The 27,362-nt window shown below is 34.6% G+C and overlaps 1 protein-coding gene across 10 annotated transcripts in view; it reads left to right on the top strand.

Moving 5' to 3' along the window:
- The window catches only part of CRPPA (CDP-L-ribitol pyrophosphorylase A), a 282,457-nt gene that overhangs the window by 135,305 nt on the left and 119,790 nt on the right, over positions 1 to 27,362 (top strand). For all 10 annotated transcript variants that reach the window (XR_011503279.1, XR_011503278.1, XM_070509410.1 and 7 more), the window contains one exon: positions 222 to 314. Coding sequence is in view for 8 of the 10 variants with exons in the window: in XM_070509410.1 (XP_070365511.1) it covers positions 222 to 314 (93 nt within the window). In the remaining 2 variants the exon portion in view is untranslated. The remainder of the gene's footprint in view (positions 1 to 221; positions 315 to 27,362) is intronic.

Here is a 27,362-nt window from a genome sequence, read left to right as displayed (position 1 = left end):
GTGTAAAGCAGATAAGATGACACAGGTTTGAATTAATGAATAGTTCAAATTTTCATAGGTATAACCTTATGAGATCCTTTAAAATTGTTTGAAAATTAAAAATTAAGTTTGATAAATAAGTTTGAATGTTTACATAAAAGCTCTCCATTTTTTCCCATGAATTAACTTTTAAGTCATTTAAGAACTTCTTTTCACTTCCTTTTACGTTTCTCGTCTTTCAGGTTATGACCTCTGATTTTGAAGAAACCCGGAAATTACTGAATGCGCTTGAAGAGAGTAATCTTTCCATTTTATATCCTGTTGTTGTTATTTCAGTAAGTGAATTAACGCAGATTTTTCTCCTCAAACTTATACATCCTTTCTTGAAATTCAACTTTTCTATTTAACAAAATTTCATCCAATTGAGGAAATTCATCCAATCCCCAAAGAAGAAACTCCTCTTTGTGGATTCTTGAGCTTACTCTGTTGCTATGACTTCTGTGACTCCTGCCCTTATTACTGCCCTTATTATTTTGTTGAACTGACAGGTTTGGGAAACAATTTATTTCACCCTAGCAACATATTTCATTTCTTTTCCTTCATTAAAATTGTAAAGAGTATTGCTGAGTTGACTATTTGTTTGGAGGATGTGAAAGAGCTTTATTTAGTGTATTACAGAATGCCATTAGAGAAGAAATCACCAATTAAAAAAAAAGAGGTAAAAATAAGATGGAAGAAAATATACTCTTAGGTTGTTTCATCTTCTCTGTTCATGGACAGTAAAAGTAGAGTGAGCAACAGATGAAAGAAAATACCTGTAAGAATGACCCATGACAATTTTGGAGAGATCTTTTCCGTGAAAGGCTAAAAGTGTATGTTTAGTTCAGAATTTACTTGATTGGCCTATTAAACTATATAGCAGAGGGAAATATCAGAGAGCAAAACCAGGAAGGAATGAAACCAGAGGCCGGGCCTGCCAAACTGGCTGAGGAGCAGCATCTGTAGTCTGCAGCATTTTGCTGAGGGAAGGGATTCCAAACATGAAATTCTCAGAACAGTTGCTTAGCAATTGCCAAGTTCCCTAAAGCTCAGGCCCATCCCTTAGTGTGGTAATTTAATTCTTGTTAGGTAAGATCATTAATACAGAATAGTGATAATTTGCATTACAAATAAGCAACTCTAGACTGAGCAATGCAAGTAGAAACAAATTAGCAGTTGGGGGAGGTTTGGTTATTCCACTGGCCTGTTTTATTTGGTCATAAGCCCTAAAGATAAGTTCCTTGGGTCCTGCTGATTATGTAAACCCAAATTCTACATGTGACTGATTTTAACAGAAATATAGGTACTTTCTTTGAAGTTTTTTAGGACATTCTGAAATGTATCCAATGTTAGAAGGCTCTAAGGTTCTGTAGGATAGAGGTAAGTTCAGAGTTGTGTGTTTGGCCCTCTGTTCCTCTCTCCACATTAACTTACTTAGAAATCTCATTCACTCCGTATTCCCAGATATTATTCTAAGGAGGCAGTCCAATACTGTGAAGAGAGAAGAGAGCAAAGGCTTTGAACTCAGAATACCTTAGTTCTGTGGTCAAGTTACTTAACTTGTCTGAGGCTTGCTTTCTTCATTTTAGAAATGAGGCTAATAACCCTACTTCTTAAGTCATTGTAAGGATTAAAATGAATGAATAAATGCAAAGTGTAGTTGATAACACAGTGCTGGGCCCTTGGCAGGCAAGCAATGTTAGTTTCATTTAATAGCCTAGCTTCTCTTCTTTTGAATTTGCATGAGGTGACTCAAACTTCACTTCTGCTGCTCTAATCTTATTCTTGAGCTTCAGTCATAGATTTTCCAACATTCTATTAGGTACTTCCATTTGAGTACTTCACTATCTTCTCAGGCCTAGCGTATCAAATCTATCACAAAAGCACATTCTCCATCAATTGACTTCCTTTAGTGGCCAAAACAGTGTGGCAGACACCCAGGTGGGAATCTGTGTAATCTTTGAATTTTTCTTCTGCCTTTTCCCTCTGCCTTTCTACATCAAATACACACACACAGTTTTTAAACTGTTGGTTCTTCTATTTCATTGCTACTATTGTTATCTCAACCCCAGATTTATGTATTGACTTTATAAATATTTGAATTTAATTTTCTGTTGACTTCCGTTGACTTCTATTTTATGTATCCCAGTAAATGCCAGAATTCTTTTTGACTACCTGATTTTCTGTATCAAACTAAGGGGAATGAGGGATAATCCTGTAATTAGTTCTGGGAGACATTTCCTTCCTAGTTTGAGGAGTAGGAATATTATAAGTCTGTAAACGATAAGTCCATATACTATAAACACTGTGAAATGTTTAAATTGGAGAGTTGGCACTTCATAATTAGTATTTGTTCACCCATTATTTTCTCATTGCATAGGTAGACTCAGTGTGCTGATAGTAAGGTTAGATGGGGCATTTGTTTGACAAAAACATTAGATCAGGTTCTCAGTGCTGAAAATTGGTGTCAGGCCTACAGTATTGATGCAGCCCACATTGTCTTTTATATTCTCAAGTAGATATAGAAAAATTTTGAAATGGTCTGTTAGTTGTCATTCAGTAGTCAACATGTGACTTTCAATCTCATCTGAAATATTTGTCTCTTGGAGGGAGCCAAACACTAAAAGAGTGAAGAGTTAATGGTGTTGGGTCCTCGGTACAGGGGTATTTAGCACAATTAGATTTTATTTCAGGTTCTGCAGGAGTCTTGATTGTCTGAAGATCAGCTTCTCCATAACTTTTATGAAAGTGAAATGGGAGAGGAAATATTTAATGTAGGGGATTTTTGTTATCTAAGATAAACTGGCATAGGTAAGAGGCTACTGCTTTAAGATCCAATTAAAGAAAGAACAAAATTTCACCAGGAAGAGTAGAAAACATAGTTGAGGCTTTATCTTAAAAGAACTAAGATACTTATTAAGATAGTGTTATCTTATTTAAAAAAAATTTAGATTATGTTTGCAAAAATGAACTTTTTTGCATAATGTTGTGGACATTATATGTTATGTTGTGATATGCTTCATTTCAAGTGATCATTTTTGAAGAAATATTTTTGGACTTTGTTTTCTTTTTCTTTTTGGTGAGGAAATTGGCCCTGAGCTAACAACTGTGCCAGTCTTCCTCTGTTTTGTATGTGGGACATTACCACAGCATGGCTTGCTGAACAGTGTGCAGGTCTGTGCCTGGGATCCATACCTGTGAACCGCAGGCCACCAAAGTGGAGCATGTGAACTTAACCCCTACGCCACCAGGCCAGCCCCTGGACATTTTCAGTTTTATAAAAATATCCTTTATTAATTCTCTGTTTGAAGTACTCTTTTTGGGCCATCCATTTTTATTTGGGCCATCATTCTTATTGTTTTATCTTTATATATTTTAAGTAGTCAAATTTTGCCAAGTTTTCATTTGTCGTGTTGAGTATGATTATAGTTTGCCAATGTTAATTAGATCAGCTTAATGAAATCCTATGTTTTGGTAGATGTAACTTAATTTCATTGCAATTATTTTGAATTATCAGAATTTTCCAAACTTCTACAACAGCTGTAGACTGATTGGTGATGGTAATGATGATGGTAATCTTGACTACTTGGGCTAAAATAGATGTCACTATTAAAGTGGGCAGAGATAGTCGAATGGGATTCTTTATAAGTGTTGTGTTTCTCAATGAATCTGCGTGTGTGTTAGGATGACATTTGTTGCCTTGTATAATCTTTTACCTTATGAGACTTTGCAAACACACTCAGATAACAAGCATACCTTGTACTAGGAGAATATTCCCTACTTAAAAGCAAAAAAAATACTCTTTCTTAAAATTAAAGACTGGTTGGCATAAAGGAATTTAAAACATTTAGATCCCTTTCTATGTCTTTTAACAAGAAAAACCTTATAAACATTAAAAACCAGTGCTTTCTTTTGTAAAGTTAAATTGTGTAGGAATTGTGTCGGAGAGTCCTTTTCACATGTGATTTTTGATGCTGTTTAGTCTATAGTGTAAGTTATCAAGGATCCACGTTTTTATTCTGAGTTGACTGAAGTTGTTATTATCCTCTCTTCTTTGTGGTTACCCAGGGGCGGGAGCGGTATGTAGCAGTGCTAGTAACTTTTTTAGATTGCAGCTCTCAAAAGATTATCTGAAAGCTCTTTGTGGAATCACCTGATAGAATAGCCATCAACGTGGGACATGGTCTGTTCTCTATTTTCTACTCCTATCGTGTGTTTTTGTTCAATCCTTAAATAATGATGAAAAAATATTTGGAAATATAAAGTAATAGATTAAATTTATGAAAATGATAAGAGATAAATTCATGAAATTTCTGATAGAAAAATCATTCCAAAAAAGCATAAGCTTTTACCTAAATTAAACAAGACTCAAAAGTACCAAGAGACTGAATTGTAGGCTGAGTTCTTGTTTATAAACAAATGATCCGAGAGCTGTTTTTTGCCCAGCGTTGGAGAAGAGAGTTTCAAGAGGCAAAACTAACTGTAGCTGTTTTCCAGCCAAGATTGTGTAAAACCAATTGTAAAACTCTCAAAAAATACCTTCCTAAATTCAGAAAATGAAATAGGGATTCTAATTTATTTGGATCTGGCAAGGTTTCCACAAAACACCCTTTAGTGGTACTATCAGATGAAGTAATGGACAGTATATTCTTACTTAAAGCTTATTTTTTCAATAAGCATAGCTGATTCATATAATGGGCACCAAAGAAATGTTAAAATTTTTAAAAGCAAAAAGAAATTGGCAAGAAATCTAAGTAGAAGTTCAAAACTGAGAAATGAAGCAAACTCTTTAATTTTACTTGATAAAACAGTTTATTGCTTTTCCACAGCAAAATAATTTTACAGTAATTATCTGGATAATTACACGAGATCTGTACTTTCCTCTGACAATGTAGACAATAATTTCATTGGTGCTTTATGAGAGATAGGAATCTTTTCATGAATTTACTTTAGCCCAAAACATAAATTACCATATGGAATTTTAATGCTTTGAAAAACATAAATAAACCTTCAAAAGTGCCTCATTTAGTTCTAGTTACCAGGAAGTAGTTTATTGACATAACAGATCAGAATATATGATCTTTAAAATACTTCAAAATGTTTAATATTTGAACATGTCAGCAAATAAAAAAATAGAAAACCACCATCCATTTAAAACTTGATACTTTCACATCTGGGGAAGCTGTCACAGAGATGTAAATTGTTTCCAGAAGGTTCTGCGGCTCACCAAGGGCGGAGCCAGGAACAGAATCAATCCAATGTGCAATGTATCATATACACTTGTTACTTTTATGCTCTTATGAATGTGTTAAATAATAAGATGGAAAAAGATTAAAAATACACATATACATACATATGTGTATTTAATATTCCTCCCTAATAAAGAACAAATGCCAATTGGAAAAACATATTGATTCCTTCTTTTAAGTGCTAATGGCTTCTTTAGCTTCACAGGGTAATTGAGCCTTTATTGAATTTAAGTTATAAAAATCTGTGATCATGTTAAATTTCTTACCAGACCCCAGACGTGTATCTTTGTCACCTTTTACTTAACTACTTGCTCTATACATTTCCTCCTGTTAACCCTATTATTACTAGACTAAGAAAATGTGTTTTTAAGATACAAGGTCTTATAAAACAAACAAGAGAGCTGGCCATTGTAATGCTCATTGCCTCCATATTGGGTTTACTTTTTGCAATGTATGTTTTAGGTCCCCAGTTTATTTTCAAATGGGTATTTTCTGTGTGTTTAGTAGCCAACGAATGACCTAGGGAGTAGATCCAAATCCCTCTTCTACTTCAAACTCAACCATGTTGCTACTGTAGGCTTATGGATATCTTGATTTTTCCTTCAGAAAATTTTAACTTTATTGTATGTTGAATTTTTATGTTTTCACTTAAGAGACATTGAAGTTTTCTCTTTCATGGTCATACACAGCTTCAGTGGCAGAAATGCAATTACTTCCACAAATTCTACCAATGTTTTCATTTGTTTTCTGCTAATATAGTCAGTCTCAGGTATTTCCTGCCTAAATCAATAATAAAATCTTAACAAATACTGGTTTAAAATACCTTTAGAACCTTTTCGCAATTTCAGTCATGAAGGAATTCGTATTTAACACAAAGATGAGGAATGATGAAGTCATTCTTGTAGGGGGTGTTGAATAGAAAGAATTGACTGTTATTTTAAGTTTTAGGAGATCTTTGCTTATGGCTAAATGGTTACTGGAAAGTTTGTGTTGTGGGATATACAAATTCCCTCAGATTAATTGTAATGGACATGTAACTGATGATGTGTAAAGAAATGATTCTCAGAGGGCACACCTTCCTAGTATTCTTTCTTCTAATGAATAAAGGTTATTTTCAGATAGAATGATGTTCCACTGGAATATGCAAGTAGAATGAATTCCAGAGGACTTTTTCTAGGTTTTATGAATATTTTTTTCTTAATTAAGCACAGGGTTTGGTGTGCTATGTTCCTATTTTAAGTAGTTTCCTGAGCTTGGTCAGATGAAAAAAGTTGTTTGTAAATTTATTTGCCAGTGCTGTCCTGGTAAATCCATTTATAAAATTTAACATAAAATACACAGGAGGCAAAATAAATGAAACTAGCCTTCTTTGTTAGGCAGCTTACATTAATTTTAGCCCTAGAAAAGGAATTGAACAATTGGTTTGGTCATTCAGTTTTTCAAAAAATATGCCTGGGAATTTCTCTCGTTAGATTTTTTGTGTACTGGGTTCTATTTTAAATAGTGGAAATGGTCTTTAGCTTAATTATGTTGTGCTATTTCTTTCCAGAGATGGAACCAAATAGTTTCAATATCATTTATTTTCAAATTACATGTTATACTTCTATAATTAGTAATAAATTAACATAATACATATGTTAATATAAACATGCCACACCTAACTTTGTTTATAAGATTTAAAAGGGTTTTACTTCACGGAGAAAAATAAGTTATATTGTTGTAGAGGAAGTGTTGAATAGAAATAATTGGCTGTTATTTTTAAGTTTTAGGAGACCTTTGGCATGTTAAGGATGCTGAACCTGGAGTGAGGGTCGGGATACAAGTACTAGGTCTGCAAATAACAAGTGTCTGTTAACCTAGTTAACTTATTTCATGCCTTTGAACTTGAGTTGAGAATCTTTATCTGTAAACAGAGTGGGATGCCCTTGAAGGCATCTAAGTGGCTTCTCTTTCTAAGGGTATTTTCTGTGCTGCTATAGGTTGTGAATTCCTTTTACTTTCGTATAATCTACTATGCATGTCTTTTATGTATAGATATAGTAGAGCAATTTAGATTATTACAGTCATGTTAATTATGAATCAGGTGATATGGTATTCCTTTATTGAGCCATTTTTGAGAACTTTCTATACTTTAATCCTTATCACAAGACTCATAGGATTTTTTTTTTAATGGTTCCTCTTGTATTTGTCCCTTTCTTATTTATCTTCCTCTTTTTGTAGTCTGGTTTTTATTAGGTTAAGTCTAGATTTTCCATTCTTGCATTCATTCCTCTTTTTTCTCTCTCTTTAACAGGAGTTGTTAACATTAATCTTTTTCCCCCTTCCCAAGGAATCTACTCGTCCATGTCTAGCCCAGGCTCTGCCTTCTAAAAGTGATTCCTTAACCATTAAAGCTCACACCAGTGCTTCCTCTTACCAATTCATTTTAAACGTAGTTTAGGTGTTACCTGGTTAGCACTTTATAGGGAACTATCCTATTCTCTTCATTACCTAATTGTTTGCTTAATATAGATTGATATAACATTTATTGAGCATCTATGTGACAGGTATTTTGACATACATGTAGCTTATTTAATAATGTGAACCTTTTTTTAAAACTGTATCCTACTTTAGAAGAATAAGATGTTTCTATATAAGCTAATTTTCCAGATTTTATCTTGATCAGTTAAGGAAATAATTTACCTATTTTTGTTTTCCAAAATGAAGGTTCACATAATATGAGGTTAATTAAATGACCAGAGTTAGCCTGGGAAGTGATCCAGTGGTTGGGAGTTCAGGGGGTCTTGGTCACTGTCCTTTCTATCCCCCACCTCAAGGTAAGAACTTTAACTAGATCTGCTTGAGAAAGGGGCAATTTGACCTGGAATAGAAGATCAGGAGAGATCTCCTTAAGAGTAGGAGAGAAAGCTGAAATTCAGAAGACTGAGCAAGGTTCAGCTCTATGAAGAATAGAAAGAATAGCATTTCTATATGGAAAGAGTAGCACATAGAATGGTCAGGACTGGAAAGAGCTAGTGGATCTGAAATAGAGAATGAACTACACACTGGGGAGTGTTGAGGTCTCTCCAGTGTGACAGGTCTAGGTCAAGGAAGGCCTTCAGATGTTGAACTCCATAAAGCAGCACTGCCCAGTAGAAACTGATGTGATCAGATCTGCGTTTTACCCATCATTCTGGATGCAGCACAGAGAATGGATTGAAGTGATCAGAGAGATTCCTTGATGCTGCATTTTGTTTAGGTAGTAGGCTATCGCAGAATTCCAAGTAATAATGGTGGTGGCTAGGACTAGATTAGTTTTAGAGTGAATGGGCAGAAATGGCTGGAATCAAGATATATTTAAAGAACTAGAAGCATGAAGAATTGCTGCTTGACTTAATGAGAGACAGAAAGTATAACCTCCAGTTTTACGTCTTGTGAAACTGGGTGAATGATAGTAAGAGAGCAGACATTAGAGAAGGATCTTTTTGGATTGTTTCTGAAGGTTGAGTAGGCAGATGATTATCCCAAATTTGTTAGCTGAGACAATAAGAAAGATTTCACTCATACCAGAAGCTTTCTGTTCATTCGTGTGTGTGCTATGAGTGTGTGTATTTGTATGCAGAGAAGCTGTTGTTCTAAAGCCTATTTGGAAAGGTAAGTTATTCTCCTCCAAGGCCTCCTTCATTTTGAATTTTAATAGAATTCCAGATATAGGCACAATTTAGAAATAAATCTTTCATATTCCTTTGCCAAGTCTTACATAATGTTTGTATGATGGATCATGTTTATTATGAATCTTTTCTGTACTAATCCTTTATATTCTGAAAAAAAAACTAAACTAAAAAACAAAAACAAAAACAAATCTTGTCCATCGCTCAAAACATTAGCAGGCAGGAAGATGGTAAGAATATTACCAGGCCTGAGTACTATTCCTTTAGGATAAAAATCTATAGCCACCAAAAAAAGAGATTACTTTTGCAGTTTTCTGGAAAGCTTGAACTGTTTTATTGAAAGTATAGAAAGCTGATGGAATCAGTGCAAAAAGCTTCTTGATCCAAACGTGTTTTGGCTTGAACCCTCTTTGCCATAAGTTTATTTGTGATACTTTTGAAAGGTATAATATGATTCAATTTTCCAGGCACCAGAGGTTTTATTTTATGGGATTTTGAAGCTTATACTTATTTTACTTAAATGCTGGGATACTCGATTCACTGGCACCTGCTAAGGTAGAATGCAGCACGTGTTGCCAAGATAATCCTAGTGTCGGCACTGGAAAATTCTTGTTTGAGAATGAAAGGACTTCTGAAAGTCACCTGCTTGTTTCTTCTGAGTACTCGGAGTATTATACCCATTTCTAGGTCTTTTGAGAAAGAACTATAAATTTTTGTTTTTTAATTTAATATGTTTATGGTAATGATGGAGTTTTGGATTTTTGCTCAACCAATGAGAATCCAACTGTGATCTTGTGTTTCTTGCTTTTTCCATTTGTAAGAAATGGAACTCTCATTACATTTATAATTCTCAGACCTCCCCCCTATGTGGCCTGCTAATGCATATTATTAGCAAACTTATTTTAATGTTAGTAATAACAGACACTTACTGAATGCTTGAAATAGTGTCACCATCCTTTTCTTTTAAAATAAATGATTCTATTTAATCCTCAGAGCAATTCTGAGAGTTGATTATCATAGATGCCATTATCCTCGGTTCAAGAATAAGCTTTGTGCTCATTTCACTTTACCACATGATGTTCATTAGGGATGTCAATACTTGCCCTTTTCAAGTAACAGAAACCTAGATTGTTAGAGGAGAAAAAGATCTTAAAAACCGTTTAGTAGAAAGCTCTCATTTTACAAGAGATAACCCAGACCATTTCTTTGCCTGGATCGGAGATAATTTCTTTATATTTAAGGGGTTGGCAATGTTTCTTGTTAAGTGCCAGTTAGTAAATATTTTAGGCTTTGTGGGCCATTAAAGTCTTTGTTACAGCTGTTCAACTCTGCTGTGGTACTGCATAAGCAGCCACAGAAAAGATGTAAAATAATGGGTGTGGCTGTGTTCCAATAAAACTTTATTTCAAAAAAAAAAAAAAAACAGGCAGGTGACTGGCTTTGACCTGTGGGCCATAGTTTTCTGACCTTTAGATTTTCAATCCTAAATGACCTGTTTGCCACAGTTACTCAGTATCATTACCTAAAATATCTGTTAGAAATTTCTTTAATAGACATATACTCTCTGGGTCAAGTCTCATGATTTAAAGTATTACTCATGTACCAATTCTTACGTTTTTATCTCTAATCATCATTACTCTATGTTGTGGCAGGAATGTTCAAGTGCGCGCAGTTTAAGAAATTTGAATCCATGTTCTTTCCTCCAGGAACTGTCCCTCCCGACAGTCCCTCTGTTACTTCACTTTTGACCTCATCACAGCCATCATGATGGATTTTGCTAATTGCAAATCTTCCAAGCTACCCTCCTTATTAAAACCTTCCAGAGGGTCCTCATCCTGTATTGGACAAAAAGCAGTCAGGTCATAAAGGCTTGGCCTGGTTGGGCTCTTGCTTCATTTTATCATTCTGACTCTCATTTCCTCACTGAGCAGTTTGTGCTCTGGTAATACTGACCTGCTGGAGTTCCACACAGGCACCATGTTACTTGACATATCTGCGTTTACTCTGGTGAGGTTTTCTACCTGTGACACTATTTTTCTAGTGTTTGCTTGCCTGGCTCTTATTATCCTTAAAATTTGAGTTACAATATTTCCTCTCGGAATCCTTCCTTACACTGTGCTCAGTCCTTTCCCTTTTCCCAACACAGCATGAGTAGGAATTCAGAAATGTTTATTGACTTGAGCTTGGCCTTGATATTCCTGGTCCTGATGTCTCCTATTCCACCCTATTTCAAGTGCTGCCCACCATAAAAAAAATACTTTGTGGTTCCTTGCAGAAATGAAGGGGGGTGAGGTATGAGAAAGTAAATAGAAATTACATCTCAAGTAATAGCTGCATTCTTTTAAGGAGAATAACACTCCTATTTCTACCTGAGTTTTTAGGCCATTATTTATTATGTATAAATTTGAACTTTATGAATTTTACTATCTTGATTTCTGCTATCCTCCTTACTTTTTAGTATAGTTCAATTATTTTCCATTTTGCCTTTTAGAAAAAGAAATATAATTATCTAATTTACAGATATCTGTTTTTAGTTTTTGTGAAGTATATCTTCATGCTTCATGTTAGGAAGCACATCTTATTGTGTCAGTAAATGACTGCTTATGTCTTATTTTAAATTATTTTCTGTATTTACTCTAAAAAGTAGCATTAACCTTTGAAATGTTTCTCAGTTTTAAGTGGGACATTATTTTTCTCTTACAAATTGAATTTAGGGGGTGATTTTCAAAATTTTTGGAGGAGGCATCCTGTAGTTTTGTTTCAGAATAAGTCTGATGGATCACTACTATATTAAGCAAATTAAAAATTGCATTTATGAGCATTCATTTTATCTTTTAGTTCATGTGTGTAGCATTTACTAACGTAGCTAATAAGTATTAGGTTATTTTGACAAAGACAAAAGTTCAAAACCAAAGATTATGGAAGATAGCTGGAGATTTCTCTTCCTACTCTATTTCTGTATTTTATTTGGATTGTGCAATTAATTGATTGACCTATTAGATACTTACAATGTTAACAGTTGAAGAAGGGTTTTTTCTTGCAATCTATCTTCTGCAATTAAATGGATCCAGAAGCCTGAAAGTGAGTAGCCTGTGCCCTTGTCATAAATATAAAATTGAACAAAATTAAAAATTGAAAAATTGTAAAAATATAAAATTGAACCTTCAAAGTTATATGCTAGGATTACAATATATCAACAGAATGTGATATTTCACTCATTCGTCTGTGTTGCTCAACTTACTCTTCCACTGTGATGAGAGCATGTGCCAAGCAGATGTTCCCTAGTCCCGGCTGGCTATTCAGTTGAGCTCAGCATACATATGCCTTATTGTATCGTTCTATGTGTGCAGACATGCACAAGTCTGAATTGAAAAAAACGTGTTTTTCATCTTAGGCATTACACTTTTCATCTCTACAAGTTCTATTTGGATCCTTTTTCTATCTTCTATTTCTCTACTTAGCTTTTGAAGATATGGGATACAGTTACAATACCCGTTTTAATATCCTCGTCTGCTAATTTGAACATCTTTATCAGTTCTGAGTCAGTTTCAAGTGGTGTATTTATCTCCTTATTATGGATAATATTTTCCTCCTTCTTTATATGCCTGGGAATTTTTTTGTCTGTGTGTGTTTAAGGTGTATTGTATGGGTTTTTAATTCTCATCTAACTTGGAAAATTTTCAGCCATTATTTTTTCTGCCCTTCTCCCTACTTCACTGGAACTCCAGCTATGTGTATATTAGGCTGTCTGAAGTTGATCCATATCTCACTGATGCTCTATTTGTTTTTCCTTTTTTTCCTTTGATTCTTTTTGCTCTGTTTCATTTTAAATAGTTTCTATTGCTATATTTTCAAGTTCACTAATCTTTTCTTCTGTAATATCTAATCTGCTGTTAACCCCCTCCAGTGTATTTTTTTTTTTTTAAGTCTCAGATGTTGTTTTCATCTTTAGAAGTTAGGTTTAGGTTCATTTTATATCTTCCTTTTCTCTACTTAACAAACTCATGCTTTTCAATAGCTTTTTTTGAACAGATGGAACACAGCTGTAAAATTGTTTCAATGTTCTTTTCTAATATCTGTGTCACTTCTGAATTAGTTTTAATTGGTTGAGTTTTCTCCTCATTATGGGTCATATTTTGATATTTGATATTTTTTAATTGCCTGCTAGATACTGTGAATTTAACCTTGTTGGGTGCTAGATATTTTTGTATTACTATCAATATTTTTGAGCTTTGTTTTAGGAAGCAGTTAATTGGAAACAGCTTGATCCTTGTAGGTATTGTTTTTATGATTTTTAGAGAAACTAATTAGTTTATTTAGTATAGGGCTAATCATTCCTCACAAATGAGGCAAGACCCTTCCTAGTATTCTATCTAATGCCCTGTAAATTATGAAGTTTTCCGGTCTGGCTGATTGCTGCCACTGCTATTCCCAACCCTGGGTGTGCAATGGGTACTGTTCCTTCTAATCTTTTGGGATGGATTTTTCCTCAGCCTCAGGCAGTTTTCTCAAATGCATGCACTGATCACTACTCTGCTGAATATGTGAGAGAGTTATTCTGATAGTCTCCAGAGTTCTTCCTCTGTGCATCTCTGTCCTCTCTGGGGCTCTGCCCTGTGAACTCTAGCCACCTTTATCTCCCCAGGCTCTTAAACCTGGATATCCCTCATCCCCTGCAATGTACCGTGGCCTGGAAACTGATTTAAGGCAGTAAGTTGGGGCAAATATAGGATTCACCTCATTTGTTTCTCATCTCTCAGAGATGTCCCTTGTTCCCAAGTGTACCATGTCTTTAAAATCCTTATTTCATATAGTTTGTACACTTTCTTTTACTTGTTTCAGGTAGAACGGTATATTTGGTCACTGTTACTCCCACTTGAGCAGAAACAGAAGCTGGGCCCATTTCAGTGTAAGAGTTTTATTTTCACACATTAATATTCATCCACATTTTCAGGAATATATTATACGTAAATAAGAAAAAGCTCAGTCTGTATTAGCTTAGACTCTATAATTTTGCTTATTCCAAATCTAATTTTTCACAGCAGGATTTTAAGTAGCAACATAACATTTAGACAGGAATGAAAATTCCTTTTGTAATACAGATATATAAGTTAATGACCAAAAAAATATTAATGGGATGTATGGCCAGCAATGATACCATATAAGCTTCTTTTGTTGTAGACAGCATTATCTATTAGCACTTTCACCAATGTTGAAATGTCCATTTTCTATATTGTTGTGTATGGTTGCCACTAACTACCTGTGACTATGAGCCACAAAGTGGCTACTGTACTTTTATATTTACTTAACTTTAATAAATTTGAATGTAAATGTAAATAGCCACATATGATTAGTGTCTACTCCAGTAGACAGTGCAGTTCTAGACTATGTTTTATTTGGTCACCCTTTATATTGGATCTGTTCTATTACATGACGTAGCCTCATGGAAAAAGAAAAAATTTTCTCTCAGAAATATAAAGTTAAGTAGCCCTTCATTTTAATCAAAAATAACCCAGTGAGGCTAAGCACCAATGGCCTTCCAGTTTGTTATGGGAAGCACTGTAATTGGAATTTCTGGGTAGTGTACTTTTCTCTGAGACTAAGGTTTTTAATATTTCCTTAAACTAGCACAGTTTTTGTATATCTTTTGTATAATTATGTAAGTTTAAACATTATCAAATAATTCAGAAGAAGTATATATGATCTTAATTTTGTGTGTCTATATTGATTTTGGTTATTAGATTATGAATTTCCTGATCCCAAGGAAATCTAAGATTATTAAATGTTACCAAGTGACTTTTAATTTCTGAGCTTATAAAACAATTATTAATTACTAAGATTATTAACTGATTTTTGCCATAGTTAACAAAAGGCGCACGATGAATCTATGGAGGGTCTGCTGACACGGCTCACCTACAGTGTATACCTGCATTTCCATCACTTTGGGCATGTCCTTGAGTATGTTTTATTTTCACTGCATATTCCAGACACCTCATTTTCTGAGAAGCTTATCTTTAATTGTTTTGCCTTTTGAAGCACATTAAAATACATATATATATATTTTTTTAAAGATTTTAGTTTTTCCTTTTTCTCCCCAAAGCCCCCCGGTACATAGTTGTGTATTCTTCGTTGTGGGTTCTTCTAGTTGTGGCATGTGGGACGCTGCCTCAGCGTGGTCTGATGAGCAGTGCCATGTCCGCGCCCAGGATTCGAACTAACGAAACACTGGGCTGCCTGCAGCGGAGCGCGCGAACTTAACCACTCGGCCACGGGGCCAGCCCCTAAAATATATTTTTTAAAAATTTCACTTACAAGTGTAGACACATTAGAACAGAATCCTTATGAATTTAAAGCACTTTAATAGACTTCATAGTGGTTGGCTTAAATGTATAAGGTGCCTTTGTTTGTGAACTCTAAAAATATTCATTATTTCTAAAAGATATCACATAATGCTTGTCTATATGGCCTGCAGACAAGCTTAGTAATAATTATAGATTGTTGCTTAAGCAGTAATAAATTTTATCATGTAAAATGAAATTTTCATAAGTCACTAATATATATAAGGATGATATACTAAACTTCGTGAAGAATCACATACCTCCTTTTAGCAACTTCTTTCTTCAGTGATTTATATTCTGACATTTTTTACCTCAAAGAGAAAAGTAAATAAATAGAGTTATATGTTTTAAATAATATTAAACAAATCAATGCTTCATATTAATCATTGGGATTGCTTTTAACTTTTGATTCTAAAATTTGTTACAGGTGGTACAAATGTTAATTAAGTTAATTGTAGATGTATGTTATGCTTAAGATAATTGTGCCATAATGCAACAGTGGCACAGTTATGTTCTTATAGGAGAAAGCACCTTGTGAAATAATCTGAAAAAATGTTCGTTTTATGACTTTTTTTTTTTGAGGAAGATTAGCCCTGAGCTAACATCTGCCGCCAATCCTCCTCTTTTTGCTGAGGAAGATTGGCTCTGAGCTAACATCCATTCTCATCTTCCTCTACTTTATATGTGGGACGCCTGCCACAGCATGGCTTGATAAGTGGTGCATAGGTTCCCACCCGGGATCCAAACCAGTGATCCCCAGGCCGCCAAAGTGGAACCTGCAAACTTAACCGCTGCGCCACTGGACTGGCACTATGATTTTTTTTTTACATGTTTTAAAGTAATGTTAGGTTTTTCTATTTGCTGTTTAAAATGTGAAGTTCTGGTTTTATTACTTCTTTGATCTTTGAAATAAGGATCTGAAGCAAAATGTGTACACAAATATAACATTTGTGCTGATATTACAAAACATTTTTTATTTTTTCTAATCAAAAGAAACATTTTAAAATCTTTTGTATGGTTAATATTTTAAGGCAAAGTACTATTTATTTTATTTACTACTTCTTGTTCAATGCCATTATTTCTCAACCTACTAGTTTTGCTAATATTTTATTTTGTTAAGATTTACAAATGAGCTGTTAAGCATTTACTCTGTTTCCATGATAGATTAAAACTTAATTAGTTTCTATTCATCAGAATTAAGACTTGAATTTCATGATGGCATTGATTTAAACTTGTTCTAAAATGAACTGACTCAATATTAAAATCTTGTTTCTTTTTCTTTTAAAGTACAATTCATTAAAGTAATTTGCATTAATAGAATCCATGTAATTCATAAATAGTTGAAGTGAGATGAAAGTTTTTCTAAAGTTGTTTTTAATCCTTAAGATAAACTCTTACTTTGATCCTCTTAGTATTGGCTAGTTTCATCAGTTATTAGATTTTCCTCATATTTCTTTTGAAAAGTCATGTTTTTGAAGATGTTGGACCTAATTCACACAATTTATTTTCTGTGCACATATGTAGATAATTTTGCAGTATCTGTTGTGTGGATTCAGAGAACCTCTGGTCTATCTACCAGTTTGTTCTAACTCAATTATTGGATAATTACCAGAACTTTCATTTTGACCATCCTTCTTTCCACTTTGGTGGGCATTAAGCAACGCATTATTTGGATATATACTTAAGCTTCACAATTGACTTTCTTCTTAGTCAAATAAACAGAGAGTCTATTTCCCCTCCTACCACAAATCCTGACTCCCTTTTCAGGCCTTCCTGTGAACAGGGATGCTGGAATGAGACAGAAGTGTTAAATGTGGGGTTATGGAATTCCTGGTATTTTAAAGAATATTGTACTTGATATTAATTATTGTCCTTTAGTGAATGTACCTGTCCTCAGAGACAAGTGAACAATCAGATTTTAAAATAAAAAAATAATTGTAATTCATCAGGGACCAGGAATGTATTCAATGGTTACTAGACAAATGCAAAGCATGTGTGGAACTGAATGGAGAAGACGGGCGCAGAGGAGCCTTTTCCAAACTCTGAGCACCAGAAACCTCGCCCACCCACCAAGCTGGGAAGCTACCCACATGTTAAATGTTTAAGCAGTTTACTGGTTTATAGGAGTAAACTTGCTACTTTTTAACAAAATGAAATTAGGCATTCTTTTTGGGGGCCTAAGAAGACAGCCTTATCTTTTTTTATGTATACATGAAAAAGAATTGTTAGAAATTACATCCTAAGTGGGGAATACTGTTTTTACTGTAATTTCCATGTAGCAAATTAGTGAACAGTGCAAAAAGAGATCAAAGAAAATCTACTTGATGTAGCTATAAGCAAATCTGCAGAACTCAACCTAGATGAAATGTTTTGCTACATTTCAATGGATGCAAGCCTGTCTAGGGTGTAAGTTTGTTTTATTAAGGCAAAAACATTTACATTTCTCCTGAGCTATGGTCATTTTGCAACCCTCTCCTGTGGTGGTTGTATAAACCTACGCTGTTTTTAAAATTAAAACAGATTGCATTCTTGTACCAACTGACTTTTTCCTGGAACTTGTAAGTAGTTGGTCTATTATAGAAGTTCAAAATTAGTAGCACTATGTAAAATATATACTTAGGTTTCATGGTTTTGGTATTAGGAAGTACATCTGCTGGAGACTGTCTTTTGTTTTTCATGGTGTAATCAGGCTTTCCCATCTGGTGAAAGAAAACTTTGAGATGCATCTTTCTTCTTCATACTTGAGTTTTGTCAACCTGCTTATACATTTCATAAGGTCAACATTCATGTCTGTTTCTTTAAAAATTAGTTATGTCAACTAGCACAATGTTCAGCACATAGTCAGTATTCAGGAAAAGGACCTGTATTATTTTCCTATGTTCTGCTACTTCATGTCTTAAACTTTCCCAGTAATTTAAGTACTTGGTTTGGAGGGATACCATAGGCAGTTTGTAGATGTGTAAATGGCTTACCTAAAACCCGCTTTGCACCATTTCCTTAATTTAATTCATGGAATCTATGGTGAACAGCATTGACCTACTGGTTTTTAAAATGCCATTAACACTTTTTTTCTCTCCAAGGAACTAGGGTGTGTTGTACCTTATAGATCTATAGTCTTCCAGGCCCTATTTAGACATCTCATGACTTGGTGGGAACTTTTAAAAACAATTGTACCGTATCCTTCAGTTTAACCTAGATCTTTTTGGTATAAAACGTGTTTTCTGTAAGAAAAATTAGCTTCTATGTGTTTAGTAAATAAAGGAGCTAGGTCTATGTAGTGTGGAAGTGCCTTCAGCTCATATGCACCTTTTCCTAGATAGAAACAGCCAGACAAAATGGAATAGAAAGACAACATGGGAAGGAAAGGGAAAAACCTTCAACTCAGCTGCTGCACTGGAAGCAAAGGCCTTCATAAAACTTTTAAAAAAAATCTTTGATATATTAGTTTCCAGGAAAAGTGCAGTAAAGCATCCCTCTGTGTGTATGGATTTGGAAATTTTATCATAATTCAACGTTTTTGCTTTGTGTATTCAGATCTATGTTCTTATTAATAAGGTTATGATTGTTACAATTTTTTTTTATTATGTATTCTTCCTCTGTGTCTGTGTTAACGGTTTTGTCTTAAACTCTACTGTATCATATTAATTGCTACAAACCTTGTTTTTGGTGGTATTTGCATGGTAGATCTTTTTCATTTTTTTATTTGGTATGTATCAGGATGGTTTTCTTTAGACATTTGTGTTATAACTAGCATATTGTTACATTTTTCTCAAAAATCCATTCTGATAATCTCTGTTACTTAGGAAAGAGTTGTGTATTTTTTTTTTATTATTACTTTTATATTTGGGATTCTTTCTACTTATTTTATTTTGCAGTTGTTATTGCTCTTGACCAATTGTTTTGTGTGCTACTTTCCTCCTCTGCTTTACTGCATTGATACACTTAATCTTTTCTCCCTCTGCCAGGTCAGAAACTATAAAATATAGTTGTGTACAGCTATATTTAATGCATATTAAATATCATTACTTTTTAATAGACGTAATTATTTATGAGTAAACCAAGTGTAAGGTTTCTAATTTCTGTACTTCAAAACAAAACACAGATTCAGCAGACTTTATCCAATGAGGATTCTCGTTCCAGTATAATTTGTTTTTGTCTTGAGTTTTAGTTCTACCATTTTTAGGCTCCCAAAGTTATTATTTACTTTTATAATTAATAGTTGATGTAATTAACTGACATTTTAAAAATTAATTTTAGGTTGTCTTTTAGGACACTCTTTTAGGAAAATTAAAAATGAACACCTGCTCCCAGCTCTGACTGCCCAGAGAGGTTCCTCAGCTCCTGGCAGGCTGAGCTTCCTCCTGGGCCAACTTTAATGGCAGCTTTGCAGTGCAGAGCTCCATTCCCAATTGTATCGTATTCATCCTTCCTTCTCCAATTAACATGTTACCAGCTTTTCTACTCTTTCACTCTTGTGCATTTTAAATCTCTGTGGAAGCTGTAATTACAAATTAGAGCAGTCTTGTCTATTTTGCCCTTGTGCTACTTGATCTACAAACTCCCTCCCCACCCACCTTATTATATTGTGAGATTTTTTAGAACTCAAAATTTGTCAGGAAGACTTACATTGTATTAAACAAGAAATGTCTGTTTGTCTAGTTGTCTATCTAGGCTGGCAATAAGGTTTTCCAGGTTGCACATTTCAAGACTCCAGGGCATTCCATTCAAATAAACTACGTTGGGTGTAGTGGTCGCTGGCTTTACATTGTCTATATAGTACAGTTAAAAAGTTAAATAACGTTGCAAGGCTATTAACCCCAAACAGCAGTGTTCTTCCTCAGTGTAGCTGGTATGAGGCTGTGTAGTGATCTTGCAGTGTGCGCTCAGGAGAGAATCTTACCTGCAGCAGTCCTCTGGCTTCAGATTCATAACGTGACTGTAATTTCCAAAATTGTCTTGAGTTTGGGAAAGTAGCCTGCTTTTTCTTGGCCAGCCCAGCACCAGGAACTTTAAGTTCAGCTAGATATTTCAAATTCATAAGAGTAGAAGAAGCCTTTGTGGCACTGGTTTGCACACCTTTGTGGAAGAATACAGGCTAGGAAGAAAAGGCAGGGCCGAGATGGACAGGTCTTCAGCTTTAGCTCTTGAACTCATCATCTCACACTGGTATAGGGGCTTTTTTATTTTTTTGCACTACTTCTCCCTCCACTGTGGCTTCTCAAGGGTGAGGGAGGGGCATCTCAGAAGGCAGTGTGTGAGCCATCCTTTTAGAAAGCTCAAGCTACAAATAGGAATGAACGTATTTTGCAACAGCTGATGGGCATTAGTTTCCAGGTGGCAGCTGGGGAAACACCTGGTTAACAAGTTAATTTGCACTGAAGGAAGGTCTGGTATTTATAGTTCATTCATAGCTCTTCCAGCCTGACTGGGTTCACCAGGCAGGAGTTATTTTTGCCATAAGCAGTGCTGTCTGGTAAAAAAGCTAACATTTCACCTTTATAAGTTTTCAGGGAAACAGAACTAGGATAAGGTGAGCCCAAGGTCACAGGTTTTCTTCGTCTATTTAGCACATAGAAAAACCTGAAACCTTTTCTTTCTGCTTTTCATCTTACAATTTTTTTTGTTTTTGCTTTTCTTCATTGTCTTTTCTTTTGGTTTCTTTATGGATTGAGCATTTTTAAGGAAAAAAGCCTTTATTGTCACCTTAGATTTCAGGAGGAAACAGCTATATGTCTTTGTCTTCAATTAACTATATTTAATGAAAAATTCCAAGAAATAGTTATTGAATATCTACTAAATTAATATACATTCCATGTCCTTGCAGGATTCTCTTTAAAAATGGGTGTTATTAAGTGCTTTTCCATGGAAAAGCAAAATGCGAGTGATGGGTGAAAAAAAGTCATTCTCTTATGTTACAGAAAGAACATAATAAGATGTTTTGTTCTGTTTTATTTTGTACTCATTTTTTTAATGAAGTAACATTGATTTATAAAATTTTGTAAATTTTGTACTTCATTATATTTCAACTTCTGTATATGCTCCATCATGTTCACTGCCAGAGGTCTAGTTTCCATCCATCACTGTACACGTGTCCCTTTACCTCTTTTGTCCTTCTCCCATTTTCCCCTCTTATAATCACCAGTCTGTTCTCCTGTGTGTTTGTTTATTGTTGTTGTTGTTTTTATCTTTCATGTGAGTGAAATCATATGATATTTGTCTTTGTCTGACTTATTTCACTTAGCATAATACCCTGAAGGTTCATCCATGTCTCAAATGGCAAGATTTCATCTTTTTATGGCTGAGTAGTATTCATTGTATATATATATATGTATATATATATATATACACCACATCTTCTTTATCCATTCATCTTTAAATGGGCACTTTGGTTGTTTCCAAGTCTTGGCTGTAATAAATAATGCTGCAGTGAACATAGGGGTGCATGTATCTTTTTGAATTAGTGTTTTCATGTTGTTTGGATAAATATCCAGAAGTGGAAGAGCGAGATCATATGGTATTTCTATTTTTAATTTTCTGTGGAATTTCCATATTGTTTCCCATAACGGCTGCACCAATTTATATTTCCACCAAAAGTGTATAAGGATTCACTTTTCTCCACATTCTCTCCAACAGTTATTATTTCTTGTCTTTTTAATAATAGCCATTCTCAGAGGTGTGAGGTAGTATCTCTTTATGGTTTTGATTTGCATTTCCCTAATAATTAGTCATGTTGAACACCTTTTCGTGTACTATTGGCCATTTATATATCTTCTTTGGAAAAAATGTCTGTTCAGATCCTCTGCCCTTTTAAAAATAGGATTGTTTCTTTTTTGTTGTTGAGTTGTAGTAGTTCTTTATATGTTTTGGATATTAACCCCTTATCAGATATATGATTTCTGAATATCATCTCCCAATCAGTAGGTTGTCTTTTCCTTTTGTTGATGGTTTCCTTTGCTGTGCAGAAGCTTTTTAGTTTTATCTAGTCCCGTTTGTTTATTTTTTTTTGTTTCCCTTCCCTGAGGAGACATATCCTAAAAGTTGTTGCTAAGACTGATATCAAAGAACATACTGCCTATGTTTTCTTCTAGGAGTTTTATGGTTTCAGGTCTTACATTCAAGACGTTTTAATCCATTTTGAGTTAATTTTTGTGTATGGTGTAAGATAGTGGTCTACTTTCATTCTTTTGCATGTGGCTGTCAAATTCTTTCTCTGCATCTATGGAGATGATCATGTGATTTTTATTCTTTATTTTGTTAATGTGCTATATCACGTAGATTGATTTGCAGATGTTGAACCATCTTTGCATTTCTGGAATAAATCCCACTTGATGGTGGTGTATGATCCTTTTAATGTCTTGTTAGATTCACTTTGCTAACATTTTGTAGAGGATATTTTTGCATCTATGTTCATCAGTGATATTGGCCTGTAATTTTCTTTTATGTGTCTTCTCCTTGTCTGGTTTTGGTATCAGGGTAATGTTGACCTCATAAAATGAATTAGGAAGCATCCCCTCCTTTTCAAGTTTTTGGAAGAGTTTGAGAAGGATAGGTATTAAATCTTCTTTGAATGTTTGGTAGAATTCACCAGAGAAGCTGTCTGGTCCTGGACTTTATTTTGGGGGGAGGTTTTTGATTACTGTTTCAGTCTCCCTACTAGTGATCAATCTATTCAAATTCTATATTTCTTCTTGATTCAGTTTTGGAATGTTGTATGATTATAAGAATTTACCTGTTTCTGGGTCATCCAATTTGTTGGCGTATAGCTTTTCATAGTATTCTCTTATAGTCCTTTGTACTTCTGTGATATCCATTGTAATTTCTCCTCTTTCATTTCTGATTTTTTTTTATTTGAGCCTTCTTTTTTTTTTTTCTTAGTGAGTCTAGTTAAGGGTTTGTCAATTTTGTTTATCTTCTCAAAGAACGAGCTTTAAGTTTCATTGATCTTTTCTATTGTGTTTTTAGTCTCTATTTCATTTATTTCCACTCTGATTTTTATTTCCTTCCTTCTGCTCAGTTTGGACTTTGTTTGCTCTTCTTTTCTAGTTCATTTAGGTGTAGTTTAAGATTACTTATTTGAGATTTTTCTTGTTTTTTTGAGATAAACCTGTATTGCTGTCAATTTCCATTTTAGTACTGCTTTTGCTGCAAACCATAGGTTTTGGTATGTTGTATTTTCACTTTCATTTGTTTCCAGGTATTTGTTAATTTCTCCTTTGATTTCTTCATTGATCCAATAGTTCTGCAGTAGCATGTTGTTCAGTCTCCATGTATTTGTGACTTTTCCAGCTTGCTTCTTGTGGTTTATTTTGAGTTTCATACCACTGTGGTCAGAAAAGTTCCTTGATATGATTTCAGTCTTCTTAAATTTATTGAGATTTGTTTTGCTTCCCAATATATCGTCTATTTTGAGAATATTTCCTGTGCCCTTGAGAAGAATATGTATTCTGTTTTTAGCTGGAGTGTTCTATATGTATCTATTAAGTCCATCTGGTCTGGTGTTTCATTTAATGCCAGTGTTTCCTTGTTGAGTCTCTATCTGGATGATCTATCCATTGATGGGGTATTAAAGTCCCCTGCTATTATTGTGTTGCTGTCTATTTCTCCCTTTAGATCTGTTAATAGTTGCTTTATATGCTTTGGTCCTGCTCATGTTAGATGCATATATATTAATAAATGTTATATAATCTTGAGGGATTGTCCCCTTTATCATTATTTAACATGTATCTTTATCTCTTGTCATCTTTTTGGGCTTGAAGTCTATTTTGTCTGATATAAGTATAATTATACCTGCTTTCTTTTGATTACCATTTGATTAGAGTATCATCTTTTATCCTTTTACTTTTAGCCTATGTTTGTCTTTAGAGCTGTGATGAGTTTCCTGGAGGCAGCTTGTTGGGTCTTGTTTATTAATCTATCCAAACACTCTCAATTGGTGAATTCAATCCATTTATATTTAGAGTGATTATTGGTAAATGAGGACTTAATATTGTCATCTTGTCTTTTGTTTTCTGGTTCTCTATATTTCCATTGTTTCTTTTTCCTTATGGTGGTTTTCTGAGATGTGTTTTTTTAGTTTCCTCTTTTTTTATTTTTCATGACTCTGCTCTGAATTGTTTTTTTTAAAGATTGAGACCTGAGCTAACATCTGTTGCCAATCTTTTTTTTTCCTTCTTCTTCCCAAAGCCTCCCAGTACATAGTTGTATATTCTAGTTGTAGGTCCTTCTGGCTCTGCCATGTGGAATGCTTCCTCAGCATAGCCTGATGAGTGGTGCCGTGTCCATGCCCAGGATCCGAACCAGTGAAACCCTGGGCTGCCGAAGCAGAGCACATGAACCCAATCACTTGGCCCTGGGGCTGGCCCCTGAATTTTTGTTTTGTGATTGCCATGAGGTTTGTATAAAACTTTTGAGTTTTGTATAAAAGAAATCATAGATGAGATAGTCCTTTTTCTGCCAATAGCATCTTATCTTCATTTGCCTATGCAAGTTTCATTCTTTTCCTCTTCCCTTTCTATGGTTTTGTTGTCACAAATTATCCCTTTTTGTATTGAGTTCATTACCAAATTCAAGTGGTTATTGTTATTTTTTTAGTGCTTTGTTTCCCTTTAACCTTTATTTTATAATTGTTTATTAACCCATTCTGATACAGAGCTTGAATTTTCTGATTCTGTCTATCACCTTGCTCAAAGCTTTTTATTTCTTTGCCTTTTTGTTTCAAGTGAGGAGGGCTCCTTTCAACATTTCTCGTAAGGCAGGTGTAGTGGGATGAACTCCCTCAGCTTTTGTTTGTCTGTGAAAGCCTTTAATTTTCCTTCTCTTCTGAAAGATAACTTCTGAATAGAGTATTAGTGGCTGACAGGTTTTAATCTTTCAATATTTTGAATATATCATTACACTTTCTCCTGATCTGTAGAGTTTCTTTTGAGAAATCTGCTGATAGCTGAATGAGGTTCCCTTTTAGGTTATTATTTTTCCCATGTGCCTTTTGTATTCTTTCTTTGTCATTGACTTTTGACAGTTTTATTATCATATGTCTTGGAGGAGGTCTTTTTGTATTGAGATAATTGGGTGTTCTATTGGCTTCATGGATTTGTATACCTAGTTCCTTCCCCAGGTTTGGGAAGTTCTCAGGTATTATTTCTTTAAATAATCTCTCTGCTTCCTTCTCTCCTCCTTGTGGAATACCAATTATCTAATGGAGTTGGATAATTCTCATAGAATTTATACATTTAAAAAAAAAATCTTGGTTCTTTCTCCTCTTCTGCCTTCATCATTTCTAGTTTTCTATCTTTGAGCTTGCTAATCCTCTCCTCCGTATTGTCCAAATCATTTACAATGATTTCTGATGCATTGTTCCTCTCATTCAGTGAGTTTTTCAGCTCCAGAATTTCTGTTTGGTTCTTTTTTTTTTAGAGTTTCAATCTCTTTGATAAGATATTCCTTCTGTTAATTGATTTTACTCCTGATCTCATTAAACTGCCTGAGTTTTCTTGTAGCTTATTGAGTTTCTTCATCACAGCTACTTTGACTTTTTTTATCGCTTACATCACAGTCTTGCATGGCTTTATTTCTGGTTTCTGGAGAATTATTTTCTTTTTATGATACTGTCTTGCTATGACTTTTTTGTGGTGCTGAGTTATTCCTTTGCCGGTGCATTTGTTTTAGCAAAATCTTTTTTTTTTTATTTAGGTATAGTTTTGTTTATTTTGAATCAAATGTACTAGAGGCTTTACTTTTGTTTTTCAGTAGGTGGTGCTATGGTGCTAGTTGTTTCTTTTTCTTATCTGAGCTGACTCGCTGTATTTAAGGATCTGCACGTTCCTCCCTCCACTGCCTCTATTGAGGTGTCCCTGGTACTCTCTTCGTTGCCACCTGTGCCTCTAGGGGTCACTGATGTCTTGCTATTGTCACTGGCTTTGCTGCCAGGGGTACAGGGATGGCTGATGCCTCTGCTGCTTTCAGGATTACCTGTGTTGGAAGGTCCAGCTCTGTGGCAAGGGAAAGAGGAGGAGGGAGCCTGGTTCACAGGGCACCATATCTGCTGTTGCTTGTTACCTTGTGGTCATAGGTGCTGCTGTGGTTGGAATGTAAAGAGTTCTGTGCATGCCTCCCCTCTGCTACCAGGCTCTGAGCTGTGGCCAGGGGCCCAGGATTGTGGGGCTCCAATTCTGCTCCTGTTCTGCTACCCATGGCTGTAAGTGCTGCTGTGGCTGGCATGAGTTTTTAAAATTTGTTGTTGTGAAAGAATACACATATTTCTGAGTGTTTATTCTATATGTGCATTTACATTTTTAAATTGTATATTTTGAGGCTATTGTTGTGGTGTAGGTCTTTTATGTCCCGTAAAAGACAAGCAGTACTGTAAAACCTCCAAAGTAGTTCAGAGAAATGAGGAAAGATCACCCTAAGCTCCTTGAAATTTAAATGAAAAATGTTTAAAAAATAATCATTTGAATAATTTCAAGAAGAACACTAACATTGCTAAAAATCTTGTGTATAAAATTCTACTGGATTTACTTTAACAAATAGATCATTATTTGTTAGCATTCTAATTATTAATTACTTTAAAAAGGATTCTTCTAGGGGCTGGCCCTGTGGCCAAGTGGTTGAGTTCGCATGCTCTGCTCGGTGGCCCAGGATTTCACTGGTTCAGATCCTGCGCGCGGACATGGCACCGCTCATCTGGCCACTCTGAGGTGGCGTTCCCACATGCCACAACTAGAAGGACCCACAACTAAAATATACAATGATGTACCGGGGGGCTTTGGGGAGAAAAAAAAACAGAAAGAAAAATAAAAGAAGATTGGCAATGATTGTTAGCTCAGGTGCTAATCTTCAAAAAAAAAAAAAAAAGCATTCTTCTAAAAAGCTTTATGTACTTAGATAAGCACTCCCTTGACTTTTATTAATATTGTTAATTTCTTAACAAATATATTTATATATTTATTTCTATCTAGCCTAGTTTCAAATTATGAATTGTTTAATGAATTGATGAAATCATATTCTTTATATTTTTGACTCTGACATAGGAAATAGAATATGAGCATTTTATATTTTTCAGTAGTGTTCTCAATAAGTGTTTACTGCATCTGTATTTAAAAAGGAGG

This window comes from Equus asinus, chromosome 1 (assembly GCF_041296235.1).
Source record: "Equus asinus isolate D_3611 breed Donkey chromosome 1, EquAss-T2T_v2, whole genome shotgun sequence".
Lineage (NCBI taxonomy): Eukaryota > Metazoa > Chordata > Mammalia > Perissodactyla > Equidae > Equus > Equus asinus.
The sequence above is the reverse complement of the archived record's forward strand: the minus strand, read 5'-3'. Positions and strand labels throughout refer to the sequence as shown.